This window comes from Glossina fuscipes, unplaced genomic scaffold, assembly GCF_014805625.2.
Source record: "Glossina fuscipes isolate IAEA_lab_2018 unplaced genomic scaffold, Yale_Gfus_2 0, whole genome shotgun sequence".
NCBI classification, from domain to species: domain Eukaryota; kingdom Metazoa; phylum Arthropoda; class Insecta; order Diptera; family Glossinidae; genus Glossina; species Glossina fuscipes.
This window is the reverse complement of record NW_023998414.1, coordinates 33,510,187-33,525,394: the sequence shown is the minus strand read 5'-3', so window position 1 is coordinate 33,525,394 and position 15,208 is coordinate 33,510,187. Positions and strand designations below refer to the sequence as shown.

At 33.5% G+C, this 15,208-nt stretch overlaps 1 protein-coding gene across 2 annotated transcripts; it reads right to left on the bottom strand.

The window, feature by feature from the left end:
• Positions 1–500: 500 nt before the first annotated feature.
• Positions 501–13,977, bottom strand: LOC119635905 (calpain-D). 2 transcript variants are annotated; one of them, XM_038030939.1, is made up of 10 exons: positions 13,264–13,977; positions 9,643–10,196; positions 7,158–8,217; positions 5,036–5,373; positions 4,690–4,968; positions 2,988–4,627; positions 2,725–2,931; positions 1,262–1,528; positions 1,050–1,192; positions 501–970 (listed from the first exon to the last, which is right to left on the bottom strand). In XM_038030939.1, the coding sequence occupies exons 1-10, from the start codon at positions 13,566–13,568 to the stop codon at positions 793–795; spliced, it is 4,971 nt and encodes a 1,656-aa protein (XP_037886867.1). In that variant the 5' UTR covers positions 13,569–13,977; the 3' UTR covers positions 501–792. The 2 variants fall into 2 exon arrangements, with proteins under 2 accessions (XP_037886867.1, XP_037886875.1); XM_038030947.1 differs by lacking the exon at positions 13,264–13,977 and adding an exon at positions 11,627–11,861.
• Positions 13,978–15,208: the final 1,231 nt, after the last annotated feature.

The following is a 15,208-nucleotide window of genomic DNA, read 5'->3' as shown; positions in this document are numbered from 1 at the left end:
GCATAAAGAGTAGAATGGAAATGATGATCAGCTTTCTAACTTTTATAATTTCTGAGTAACGAGCAAAAATCCACAAATTTGTGTTAAGAAAAACAAAGAAAGTTACGTTCAGTTTACGCTTCACTGCGCATTTTCATCTTTATGTCTTCATATATATAAACGCAATGTGTCTTAGTACCATTCGTCAAGTATTTTGCTCTCATCAAAACTCAGATACTGCATCAATCATCATCCACATATGCTATAAATGCAAATTTCCGTTATATACCGTTATTGCTAAACTTAAATCAAATGTATATTATTCCGATATTATGATATTTGTATTGCGCTGCATTTCGAAGAGCAGGCAGGAGCTTAGCTACCGTGAACAGCGAGAGATTTCAAGGAAAGTCTTCACTTTTATTATTTATGTTCATTTTATTACTTTTCTTTTTTTTTTTTTCTTTTTTTTTTTTTTGTAATACTCTCTTAACGTATTTTACACTTACACAACTTTTCTTGAAATGATGTGAAACAGAATCTCATTTTTGTTCCTTAGTTGCTTTTGTTTTTTTTTTTCTTTAAATAATACGAAATAAATACTCTTAATGATATACAATGTCTGTCTATGCATTAGTAGTGTATGGATTTAAAGTATTTATAGGCTTCGTTTTTTTTTTTTTTTGTTTTTTTTTGTTTTTGTTTTTTTTTTTTTTAGAAAATTTTGGTTTGTCTGCAAAAATATACATAGAAAATAATATATATCAAAATAAAAACTCACTGACGACTAGAAAATACGGGTGAATGCTGAAATTAAGTGATGAGTCGCGGTGCATGCAAACCGTGTACTGTTTCTATGGGTGGACAGTGTGTTGCTCCCGGCGGACCCCAATCATGAAGACCACGTGAGTTGGCTAAACGATGTGTTAGACGGTGGGCAATGCTAAAGCCGCCACTGCCTTCCAGTTGTGTCAAAACAATAATAACTTGTCTAAAATATTTTGAAGAAAATTTGACAAGCATTTAAAAAATGTTTACAAGAACAAAAAATCTCTTTGTCAATTATTTACCTTTGCAGTGGCGGTACAGAATCAACAGTTTTCAATTCACCTCGCGTCGAGACCACATTATAGCTTTCTTGGCAATCACATTTAACATGTATCCATTTGTTTTCATGACGATTCTCTACCATTACAACAAGACCCGCCCAGCCCTAAATTTAATAATATTTTTATTATTACTATTATCTATATGCGTGTAAAAATTAGGATAATATAATTACCTTAGTCAAATAATAAGCCGTCATTCCTTCCCTCCCCTCATGACGTTGCCCTTTTGTAAGTGTTAAACTAATAATAGCATCGGCCAGCAAATGTGGAGGTGGCGTTATCTGTTCGACAAGTAAACGTTTTGAGCTATGTATGGCTAATATGCACTGAGGATACTGCTGAGGATCTTCAATACCAGTGTGCCAATGATTAAACGCCAAACACACCAACAGGTAAATATCACGTTCTAACATCTTGTGACAGCCTACAAATCCTCGTACCTAAAATTCGACCAAGCATTTTTACAATCATACCCTTTATAATTGTTTTGTTATTCTTATATTTTTCGAATTTTTTTTCTATATTTTTTTTTTGTCATGTAATTCTTATTTGCCTTTTTGTAATGCCTCAATAATGAACACTTATTACTTTTAAGTTTACTTCCTAACCTATTTTCTCTTCTTCACCAATTAGTATAAATTTAGAGGTTGAAAGACAAGTGCACGAACCCATTTTATTTTTTCGAATTTTTTCAATAAAAAAATTGATCATTTTCGTTGTTTAAATGGCACTGCCAGATTTGTGCCCCCAATATGTTAAAGGCCCCAAAAACAAAGCCAGACTGAATTAAGCCAAAATAGGCACTTATTTGTGCTTCCACGTTGCCAGATGTCTGGCCCATCACGAAGCCACTATTCGGAATCTCGGATGTGCGATAGTAAATCTAAGCTTCGCCGACATTTAGAAGATTGTTATATTCGTTCACAGCCCTTATGGTCTAATTTATTTAACGCAAAACGATATATTGAACTGAATTTTTTCATCCCTGATCATTTTTGAATCGTTTTTTCACTACGATAGGGGCAGGCCATGCAAACTTTGTCAGTCCTTGCATATAAATAAAAAATGTAGGTGTATGCAGCTGTTCCGGAATATCGATGAATCTTTTCCGCTGCATATGTACTTGTCATTCAGTCATTTTTTATGTATATCCGATCAGTGTAGGATTTTGAATTGATTTCGATATAATTTTGAAATATTCCTTCACTTGTCATTTTTTCATGCATAGCGCACCGTCACAAAATTTGTTACTTATATAATAAAATTTTAGTAAATAGGTTATCGTGAAAGTAAATGTGTAAAGTCAGTCTATCTAGATCTAGACAAAGGCATTGATCTAAAATTGAGTACATGAAAACCATGAAATGCGGCAATAGGTTAATTCACAAATAGATTTTCAATTAGTAAGTAATTATCGCCGATTGTTGAAATTAATATTGACACACGAATAATTTGCATTTTAAGGGTCAGCGTAAGAACGTATTCGTATAATTAACTGACTTTTCAGATTTCGCTCACTATTTCAACTATAGTTTTTCTACTTTTTATTGTTTCTACTAGTTTATCTATCTAATTGATTTCATTTATTTATTTATTTATTTATATTTTTTTATTGTGTTTTATTTTAACTCCATACCTGTCGTTTACTGTGCTCAACTAAGCGACCAATCTCAGGCGTAGCCGGCGAGCGTGTACGAAAGATAACCACACACAAGTCCAACTGAGACCGTTGTGATTTTTCAGAATTTCTTTGTCCCTCTTGAAACAAGGTGAATTCAGCTTCTGTGGGCTCGAGAACGGTAAGTAAAACGCAAGACATCGAACATAAAGGTTGTAGTGTGCCCTAGAAAATGCATTTTTGAGAGAGTCTGAGAGAATAGAAACATTTTTGCGCAATACCTGTAAACGTACTTCATTCCATCCAGACCGTACTTTACAAATGTCAATGCAATCAAAATAATTTAAAACGTCCTCAAATGATATCCAAAATACCCCTTCCGAGGCTCCATGTGGCATTAAAATTTCCCGTAATTCTTCTGTCCACAAATCCGAATCATCGGACCAATCGCCACGCCATGAGAAATGACCCCACGGATTGCGGAGTTTGAGCAAACGATGGCCATGTATATCCTTGACGTCTAATACGGAGTAAGCATGCCGTGGCCGTAATCCTTTGCGGTGATATTCTTCTTCGTCGACTTTCATATTACCACCACCGCAACTAGCGCCCATTAGAAAGCGTACACCTCGTGAACTCAACAATTGAGCCCAAATGAGATCTTTATCTAGCTCATCTTCGCTAGGCATTGGTAACGAACTGGCTTGCAGAGGTATACTTTCGCACGGAGCTCCCGTTAGTGTAGCTAAGCCCTCGATAGCGCGTCCCGAAACTAGTGCCTCATAGCAGCCATGAATTTTTGCTACAGCCTTTTCAATCAAAGGTACCCATAATTGTTTACGCTTCGCTTGCGAGTAAACTAAATGTCCACGTTTATCGCACGGCAGCAAATCATCTACAAGCACTGTTGTCCATTTGCCATCTTTACATAAACGCACTTGATAGGCACCCTGCGGACAAATCTCTTTAGTGACCAACACCTCTCTGACCAAGTCTTCTCGTTCAGCGAGCACGGCTAAAGCACTAAGCAGCCAGCAATTGCCGAGAACACCCTGGCAAATATCGGAAGGCAGTGGCGTACGAAACACTGCCCATGGCGGAAACGCTCCACCATCGCAATTAATTTCATGAGGGCGACGCCATTGAACAACTGGATTACCTTCGGCCATACTTTGTTGAGGATTATAGTAAAGGCTTTTTGGGGCTGGCGGAAATGAATCGTCCACAAATAGTTCATTATTGTCGCGGCAGTATTGTATGATATTTTCCCACTTGTGTAAAGCTTCAGTTTCCTCAATCTGCCTAAGGTTCTCCATTAATTTGCTTTCTTGACGTATGTCGGTTGTCAGGCGATTGGATTTTTGTAAGAGGACTAAATCTGTTAAAGCATTGGCCAAGCCTCGCGGACTAGAACAAATTTCACAAACTACCGAAGCAGAACAATTTTCATATGTACAAGCAGGACATTGCCAAGTTTTAGTTGTCAACGATGTGGTAGTTGTTGCAGTTATATTGCTGCTGGCATTATGACGCTGTTGCTGTTGTTGTTGTTGTTGTTGTTGCTGTTGATTAATACTCGAACTTAAAGCGTTAGAGGACGACGGTGAGTTTGTACCGGTTGTTGTTGAGCAAGGATTGACACGTGGCATTATTCCAGTTACGGTATTGCCAGTACTATGACGTTTGGGTATGGCACCCGATGAAGAACGATTCTGACGTGGTGAAGGACTGCGTGATGTACGTATAGGCGGAAGTTGTAAATTATTGCTGCCGACATTATGGCTGTTGCTGGCAGCAGTACTTGGAGGTTTCGTATTATGAGAACCCATAGGAGAAATCGCCTCAGCTATAAATATATTACCACCTGAACCGCTATGTAAAGCTGTATTAAGAAGCGTCGTATTTAAATGACGCAATTGCTCTATAGAGAAAGACACATGATAGTGAATTCAATTAATTGAATTAAGAAATTTATAAGCAAACCCTCAGGAATCGCAGCTACCATAATGCGGTCTCGGTCACTTTCGATTGGCAGTGAACGCACAGCTTTACAGGCACTACAAACACCCGTTGCCAAAGAATTCTTTAGAGTGCATTGACCACATGTCCAGAATTCACCTTTACGCAACGTCATATCTTCAATAGACGATATACTTTTCAATTTTGATCCACCACAAACTACACAAGCGTTATCCGATACCGAATTAACAAGAGTGCATTTTTTACAAGTCCATTGATCTCCACCAGCACGGACCGGATTATCTATCAAACGAAAATAATCTAATAAGAAAATGAAAAGGGACAATAAAAGTTCAAAAATCAAACGTACCAGTGGTGGGTGTCGTTGCGCTGTTTGTGTTAGTTATAGTTGTCGCTGTTGATGTTGTTGTTAATGATGATGCCATTATATTATCAGCCTTCGTCAACGTAATTAAACTGGGTTGTGTTACCGTTGGTTGTAAACGTATCGTTTCACAAATTTCGCAACGTTCGGTCCACATACGATTGTATGCATAGGAACAGTTTGTGCAGGTCCACATGCGACGTGAATTCGGTATGGAGTTATTGTCAGTACGCGAGACGACAATACCACCGACCCCACCAATAGCAACAACAGTTCCGGGTATTCCAGGTACACGGCCGCCGATCGGAACTGACACATTCAATCTACAACGAAAGCTATATTTAAGTCCAATATGATGCGGATAAGTAATGAAAAATACATTAAATTAAATGTTATAAATACAAGCAAGGACTATGTTGTATGAAATGACAACAAAATTACTTGGACTTATAAGGAAAAAGCTAATCTTCATCTCATATAAGCAAAAACTTTTATATAATGAACTTAGTTAGAAAATGGCAAATGTACCTTAGCGAATGTAAGTGTGAATGTAAGTTCCCCCTCCCTAAAGTTGTAAATGACGAATGATTTTTTGTTTGAAAACGAGTTTAACTAACCGGAACATTCGTTTTAGTTAATCATAGATATTCGCCCTCTCTCGATAGTGCGAGTGATTTAAACTTGAGATTAAGCTAACGAAAGCTCGATCATCGCACAAACGATCATAACCAAACTTTAAGTTACAATGCTTCAAATCTTTTCAACAGACGGATCATAATAAGCTTAAATAATTTGAATTTTTGATTCTTTCTTTATGACACTGATCTCTTATTGAAACGGTCTAACAAACAGCAATATTTTGAACCTCTGTCTAGTTATTAACTCATGAACATAGTTAAGTGACATATTTTATTGCGTATACCTTTCGCCGAAGGTTTACGTTAATTAAATATTTCGAATGCATTCAGATAGATATCAGACTCCATAAAACGTGATCAAGATAAATAGCGGAATCGATTCAGCTACGCTAACATCCAGATACCAAATTCAGCTATTTGTCTATACGTTCGTCCTATAAATTCACGATTATAAGAACCAAATTTGATCCTCGTCCTTGAAGCAATAATATTGAGGCCGGGAAGGGGGAGGGGGAGGGGGAGGATTTCTTTTAAAGCAGAAATCCCCTTTTCAAAGGAATTTAATATTGTTTTCTCTTGCGTCTAATACAAAATTTATAATAATTTTGGTGGCTAACACTGATTATTAGAAATAGTGCTTAATATTTATTTCGAATTTAAATAGCGATATAGGTTGAGAGAATCTCTCAGGTTTTTTTTATCGTTTATTCCCCTTTCTATAGTGCTTTGTTCTTATTCCTTTGACGTTTTGCAGCGATCCAAAATCATAAAATCGAACAAATAATATCAATTAAGGATGATTTCATTCAGTGTGAAAACGTTTTCCTAAGGGAGATAGAAGTATGCGTCCGACGGTCCGATAAAATATACAAATCGGTCTATCAAATATTATTGCAACATTTACACTCGCAATGGCAAAACTTGGCAATAGTTGAAAATTGGAAAAAGGGATCGATCGCTAAAAAATACAACTGTATCCTACGTCATTCCACACGCCTTCATCTAAGACATGTTAAATATGCGTTAAATAACGGTCCTGGGGCTAATCGTCAAAATCAAGATGATTTTGATCAACAACATTGATTTGTGCATAACAGTATGTGATGACGTGAAACGGTTTTGAATCGTGCTACAATTATAAAATCTTCACGCATTACGACGAACTGTACGTGTACGCATACAACTTCGAATGCATGGTTAGAAAGAGGAGTAATAAATAAATCTTTCAGTTTTTAGAACATGAAAAGCAGTTATCGCAGATGAATGTCCTCTCGACTTTTCCTATATCTTCACCCTGATGTATGAGTTCAATACGAAAGTGATGGAAACATTAAGCAGCGGTCTTATCAATGAGCGAAACCGAACGTTAATTAGTAGTAGCTTAAGGAATTTCGTTTTAGAATAAATTGCATGCATAGTGTGAGGGGAAAAAAGGAAGATAGAAGGAGTAAGTTTTGCATTTCACATACATTTTCGATTCGCTCGTTTTGCGAGGTCCTTTCCATACTTTCGCGTATATCGAATGTTCGGCATTGTTATCAGTTTTAGTATCGGCTGTAATTGTTGCTGTGGTGATCATCGTTTCATGCGAGCCAGTAGTGGTGCTGTCAACACGTGGTATGAATGATGCAGTTTCATCTAATATTGTCGTTTCGGTTTGCAACATATTGCCCATGATATCTGATGCGATATTGGAATTTGTCGTATGATTATTACCCGTCCGTAGTTTAGAAGAGGTGCTATTGGTAAACTGATTATTGATATTATTACTGCTGTTGCCACTACTGCTATTGTTATTACTGTTATTACTGTTATTGCCGTTATTATTTAATAAATTAATTGGATGTATGGCTGTTGTCGCATTTGCAATTGCATTAAATTCATTTAATTGCTTTTTTGATTTATTATTTTTATTGACTACAGCGTAAATGGGCTGATTGGATGCTTCAACACCAATAATACTGGCATCGTCACCTCCAACTAAGGGCAAAACAGCGGATATGCGTCCACCGGCACGTTGAGCAATACAATCATTCTCGTATATATGTTGAGGCTTGTACATGCCTTTACTAAATGTGGCATAATTATCATTGGAACTACGTCGCTGCAGAGTCTTATGATCGACACTGTCAGTTCTATCACAATATTGCGGCAGTGATTCCGCTTTTATCACCGGATGACGTTGACGTCGCCTTTCATCAGCCGTAGCAGCAGTAGCAGCCGTAGCAGAGGACCCGATAGCACTTTTAATTGTGGTATTATGTTGACTACCATCTACTTGCGTTGCCCAATCATTAACAGCAATGAACACACTATTGTGTGGGATGGTGAAATTTTGTGTATCATTTAACGTCTTATTGGAGCGTGACAATGTGGTTATTGTAAAATTGCACTTTGGTTCACGTTGCAAATTATGCTTACGGCAAATTGTATCTTTGCCACCCACTAATTGATTTAGACGTCTCGATGATTCCTGTTGAAATTGTGGTTGCTCCTTGAATGTCGCGGTTGCTGCTCTACCTATAGGAGCTATATTAATAATAATTTAATTTATTTATTTAGTTATTATTATTATTATTATTATTATTATTATTAGTGCTACAACAATACTAATGGAAAAATGAACAAAAATCAAATCAAGAATTCATTTACTATATAAATAATTTGAAAAAAGGGAAGGAGAGAGAGAGAGAGAGAATGCGAGCGAAAGAGAAAATATAGTACAATGAAGTTAAGCAGTAACAATTTGTTTAAAAGTAACATTTAAGTTAAAAATATTGTTAATAATTTCACGGAAGCTGAAAGCAACGCTATCTCAAGCAATGCATGTAGGTAGACGAACTAACATTTTTACAATTATTCTACTATTTATATGAATTTCATTCATTCAATCAGTTTTAAAGAATGGATAAATTCTTCTACAAATCTCGCTATATATATATCGTTACAGTAACAGACCTACAATATGTTTATGTTTTTCTTTTAAATGAAACATGGATTCAACGTCTAATCATTAAAGAGAACGCTCTTTAGTAAATCACACTTTATGTATTTAATTACTAAACTCCTTACTATTGCCGCTATTAGAAGACGAGTGAAACTACCAAAATCTTCATTCGTATCCCTTCGCTAATACACAATTTTTGTCTAGAACTGCAAGGACTACATAGCATAATGACTGTGGTGTATATGTATCCTGCCATTCCCAGATATAGGTTATCTTTACGATCAATTCTGATCTTATTTTCCCGTTTATAGGATTTATTCTTATTCTTATTATTATTATTATTATTATTATTATTATTATTGTGTCTAAGGTTACAAGACACTTTTAATGAAAAGCCTAATTAAATATGAACAGACAGTCATCGCAACTCATATGATGTGAAGATTAAACAATAAAAAGCAAATCATTATCTTTCATTATTTGATTGCCCCTCTTCATCCCTCAGCTGTGTAAGTGATGGTCAAAGGAAGTGGCCATTTTTACCGGAAGTCCATCCCTTGAGATTGTTTCTGCCAATCAGCTGGCTATAGAGGCAATCATCTAACTGCAAATATATGCCTCAAGTTTCAGTTTTCTAGTATAATTCCAACGACTTGAGTACGTTCTACGAATCTATCGTTGTATAGAAATTTTTATGATATTACATAGCTTCGCTGCATTCTTCCATGCATTATATAATATGTAAAAGAGCAAAATGTTATTTTGGCTTTTTTTTTTTTTTTTTTTGTTCTTTGAATAAATTCATTCTACGCGCTAATTTGTACGAAATACGAAAATGGGCACGGAAGAAAAAAGAAGAAAAAAAAAAAAAAAAAAACAAAGGAAAGAAAAGAAAAAATTCAAAAGAAAACAAACAAAATTAATAACAACACACGCAAGTACAAATTTGTATAATTAATTGAAATTTTCCTTTTTTTTCTTCTTTTTTGTCTTGTTTTTGTTCTCACCAAATATTTCATCTGAACCTGACTGAGTTTCGCTACTGGAATATTTGTGCATAAAGGTATCCGGTAAATTGAAAATATCTTTACGACTATTAACGAAGCATATGTGACAACTACGGCATGAGAATGATTTCTCGGTTGTTAAGCTTTGCGTGCGACGAAAATAGTTGGCTTTCTTGTTATTAAGACGTTTCGTTTTCTTATCCGGATTTTGGCCGCCGTCAAAGCTCGATTGTTTGTGATGATATTGATGATGATGACTAAGTTTCCGATGGTTAAGAGTTTCTTTGTAAATAGGCGCCAAATAGCTAACAGTGTCACAGATAACGCAATGCCACGTAACTGAATTATTATCGGAATCACATTTATCACAAATCCAGCGACGATTCAACGATGGATTCGAGAAATGATGAAATAATTCAATTGAATTTTTCACGTACTTTCGTGTATTCTCACAATCGACACAATTCGCCGGCAAATTCTGTTGATTACGTTGCGGTCTTTTAAGGCAGCCACGTAACAAAGATTTATAAACACCGCGTTTGCTCAGTTCATTTCTGAAATTATGAATAAAACTTATATGAAAAAAAGAGTGCAAATAGCATTGAGAATATTAAATTTCATATATTTCATATATATACATACATATATATATATATATATTATATTTATTTATTAAACTAAACCAAATTGAGATGAAGAATTTAGTTATAAAATATAACAATTTACAAAGCCGTTGTTATTATACCATTAACACTGATCGTCTCCTTAAATACAATATATTTTAATGATTATTACGACTAAGATGTTTACAAACAACTTAATGAAATCATCAGAGGTTAAGCTCAATCAATCGAGCCGTATCATTAACCAGCTACGATACAAGATACAAGATCTCTTTCTATCAATCATTCAATATAAAAGATGATATAAAGCTAACAGATTAAAAAAAACCTTCCAATGAAAATCACATTGGCAATAGCCGAATGCGATTCATATAATAAATCAGTAATGATACGTTAAAATGAAAAACATGCAACTTAGGTTAAACGGATCATGCATTGATAGACACAAGTGTTAAGGAATGCCTAATCTACGAATATCCTTAATTGACTTAATATTATTCAGTCACCTGAACAATTATCTTTTGCAAATTTCTTACGTTAAATTTTAAATATGAAATGATTTTCAGACACAATCAATATTCATAAATAAAATATCTAAGCCATTCCTAATCTTTTTAATTATAATTTAAATAAAGTATTGACATCTATAAACGTTTGAAATTTTTTTAATATATCGCCAATAAACTGGAACTGTAAAAACGGCAATTAGCAATGCTTCTCCAAAGATCGGTACAATGATTGCACATGCATATATATTCCGCAAGAGTGAAATCTTAGAAAGATATGCTTTGAATCAAAACGCATTTCATTTACAGTTAAGCTTTCTCCTTTCGAAATGGTTGAATGAATGTCTTTGGCACTAAAGTTTTTCATTATCGAAACTTCAATTGTATGTCTACTATGATTATCTGTGACTATGTGAACGCGTGTGTGTGTGTGTGTGTGTGTGTGTCTGTGTGTATGTTTGCGTATGACTGCACCTTTTCATGCGAAACCTTACAATCTCAAAAGTAGATTTGAAACCGTTAGAAACTGTTCAATAAACAATAACAATATCTATCAAAAGCTACTCTGATCAAATTTTTCTAACAAAATTATATGACTATATACGATACTATCATACTATCATATGTTGTTGTGAACGAATCAATTAATTACAATACAGATAACGAAACAAAAAACTAACTCGATGTAAGTCATAAGAACCTATAAATAATATTTCTAGTTGAGGTTGAGTGCATCAACTGAGTAAATGATGAAACAAAAATCGAATCGAAACTATAAATAACATTTCTTGTTGAGGTTACGCTAGGCAAAACTTTAACTCGATAGGTTTCTATTATCAATGTGACTTAATTTACACTATTGACGACGGCAAAGGAATTCTGGATCTCTTGCGAATCAAACACAAACACATTATTGCAGAGATCTTTCTCTATTTTATGGAGCCTACCACCTTCAGGCAGGCTAATGAGCTTAACCGATTGCAAAGTGCAATAATTGACCAAGGCAGGCGACTAGTCGAATAACGCAAAATTTTGAATTAATTCGCAATTTATTTTCTTGTTCTCTTATATGCTTCATTTTTTTTTCTTTAACCTACAGCGGCGCCAATTTGGGAATGGAAAGGCACAATAACAGCAAATATAAAATAATATATTGTGACTTAATGTTGCATTTAATTAATTGACGAACGATATGGTAGCCGTAAAATATTAATTTAATTTACTTATTGTACACACCACCACAACAGACCTTAACTAATCTAAAAAAAAAAAAAAAAAAAAAATCGGATCAGTTTGTTTGTGCAAAAAAAAAATTTTTATTTTGAAAACTTTCATTTTCAAGCTTAACGGACTTTTATTAATTTAAGAAAAATGTTCCCTACTTCTCAAAACTTAAATTAGTCTATTGATGTCTACAAAAAAAAAAAAAAAAAAAAAAACAAAAAAAAAAAAAAAAGAGTGAAAGAAGAAAAAAATTTCTTTTACATAATCAAAATATAATTGAAGTTGAAAGATTTTTTTTCTTTTAAAATAAATTCGGAGAAGACAACGCTTAAACAATATTCATTGTTTAATATAGAGCTTTTATGTTCTAAATTATCTGTTAGAGATTGAACTTTTTTTACACATGGACATAAAATATGAAAAAACATATTGTCAACCAATAACAGAACCCTACATAACACAAAAAAATCAGTAGAAATTCAAGGACATTTGATACCACAACATATTACTAATGCAAGTACTAGTGTAACGAACTTGATTTAAAAAAAAAAAAAAAAAAAACAAAAAACAAAAAACGTAGGTGCACACAAAACCTCTAAACATTTTTTTTTTTCCTTTTTTACATGTTATCTCGTTAATAAAAATCTGGGTTAAAGGATGAGTTATGCAAACTAGGGGAATTTATTTTTAAAAACAATTTGTTTTAACATTCTTAAAGAAATTATTTGAAAATCAAATTTGCCGTATTTTTCCAAAGAACCATTAATTTAATTGAATTTGTTTATTCACTTATTGTCTTTTGGTTTTAGAATCTTTTTTAAACATATTGTAGAAAAAATTTAACACAGTCTTGCATCGCCTGCTGCACTATTGACGTTTAACTTGGCATTGTTTGTATATAAGTGTTGTGCGTTCATGTTTTCTGACAATTCCTTTCGTGTTGAAAATCGATATTATTGTAAACAAAAGATGCCTCGTTGGTTTTTCATCGATTTTCCACAAAACACACACAACTGATAGAATCAAATAAATGCACAAATATTCTCTCCAACATGTAACATTAAACGCATATATATATATATATATATATATATATATATATATATATATATATACAAACATATATTTAAACACATTTTTATACCTGTATACATTAACATTTATTCTTATCAAATCACTTGTTAACATTTTTTGCATATATTTTGTCTTTTCTTTTTTTTCTTACCCGAAAGAAAAAACAAAAAAAAAAAAAATTAGTAGTTACCTACCTGTTAACCAACGTTTCTTCGCGTTCACTTTCTTTGATGGCTTGATTAGTAATCGTCAGCAGCAGCTCTTTTTCCTTATTATCATCTTCAGTTGTCGATACCGCGGTCGGTTTACTTTCAGCCGGTATTTTATGATTGCTAACAGACCCTTGATCATTGCTAGTCAATTTTCTGGTTCCACTTAAAGTGCTTACACTGCACACTTTGCGTACTGTGCCGCAGTTGAGACATTTTAATGATTCGGTAGGATTAATAATATTACAATTCGTGCATGACCACTGTAGCACTGAAGCTATAGTTCCCATGATATAGCTACCTGCTGTGTCTGCTTTCTTAATCTGTCCGTTGCAAGTACACTCTTCCTTAGTTGCCTCAAAATTCAATTAGCGCCACAATGTCTGCCTTAAAAACATAATGTTATCCATTCATTCACAACTTAATTCCACGCCTTCAAACATCTTTTTATTTTCATATCATTTCTTTCCGTTCTCTGTGTTTGTGTGCTCCTCCTTTTTTCGATGTCTGCTACTTACAGCTACCGTTAATTAAAATAATTTTTTCCTCATATTTCTTTGCTTCGAATATTTATATCAAATATTTTGATATTATGCTTTTTCTCAACTATATTAAATTTCCTTGATTTTTACTCTTCTTGAAATTAAGTAGATTTTTATACAAAAAAAATTCTTAAAAAAATGAAACACCACCGTTTTTTTGACAGGTCATAAGAACACAAAGCAAAGCAAATTTTACTCTCAAAAAGACAAACTCTTACTCTCAAACAGGGCATCCATAAGAACACACAGCAAAGCAAATTTTATTCTCAAAAAGACAATATTTTAAATAACAAAACAAAATATACACATAAATACATACAATCTTGATTTGATGCTGCTTTCAACGTGCTGCCACACTTATAAAGAAAATTTTATCCCGGGATATGATTACCTCAATCAGGAATTTTATATAAACGGTTTTTATTAAAAAAAGAGGGAATGTAAAATGAAACCTGCATTCAAGTATTTCATTTTTAGGGAGGGGCTTAAATTAATCACAATGAAAAATCTGCTTTAACAAAGTATATTCCATGTTATTAATATATATATATAATTACATTTGATTAGCTATTATTTTCGTCGACAGTGTCTGTTTATATGCATATCTGACTAGCATTTTATCCACAAATACTAGACGCATTCGTTTGCATTGTCGTAACAAATAAAAATAGCATGAGAAAACTTTCAATATCGTACGATGTCGGGTAATGGATTAACCGATTAGCATAGTCCTTATAATACAATGATTTTAACTAGTTTTTCAAGCGTGGAAATTAAAATCATATTTATTACCTTTAATGTACTCCATTTTAAAGTCTAGGCCTTAGAAAGCAATTAAGCTTCTCTTATTATGTAATCTCCCATAAGTGTATCTGTGTCTAACTGATTTTGTAGTGCAGTATTTAATTGCATGACAAATATAAGTAGCATGAGAGAATATTTTTTGTTAACATTATTTTAAAGTTTCAAAAGGGATAGTTGTAGTTTTTTCATTTCGTGCTCTCGTTGTGGATGTTCTACGTTTTCACTGCTTAATATAAATGAAATGTTAAAGTTTTGATGTCATATATGACAGACATCTTAGTAATTGGAATGTTTATACAATCATTTTTCTTCAAAATGTGATGAAAATTTGCTCTGTCCGTGATAGATAATTTCTTTCTCTGAATAGAAGTAATTTGTACATTGATGAAATATTAAATATGCAATTTTTCTCATATTGACAAACTGATAAAAATTTTGAAGAAAACTAACTAATGTCCCATTTTTTATTCATAAAAAATTTTGTCAAAAAAGAAAAGCAAAATTATATAAATAAATAAGTATTATTAATGAAATTTCGCTTATTTTGGGTATTGTCAACAACAGTTAGATAGTTTGACGGTAAT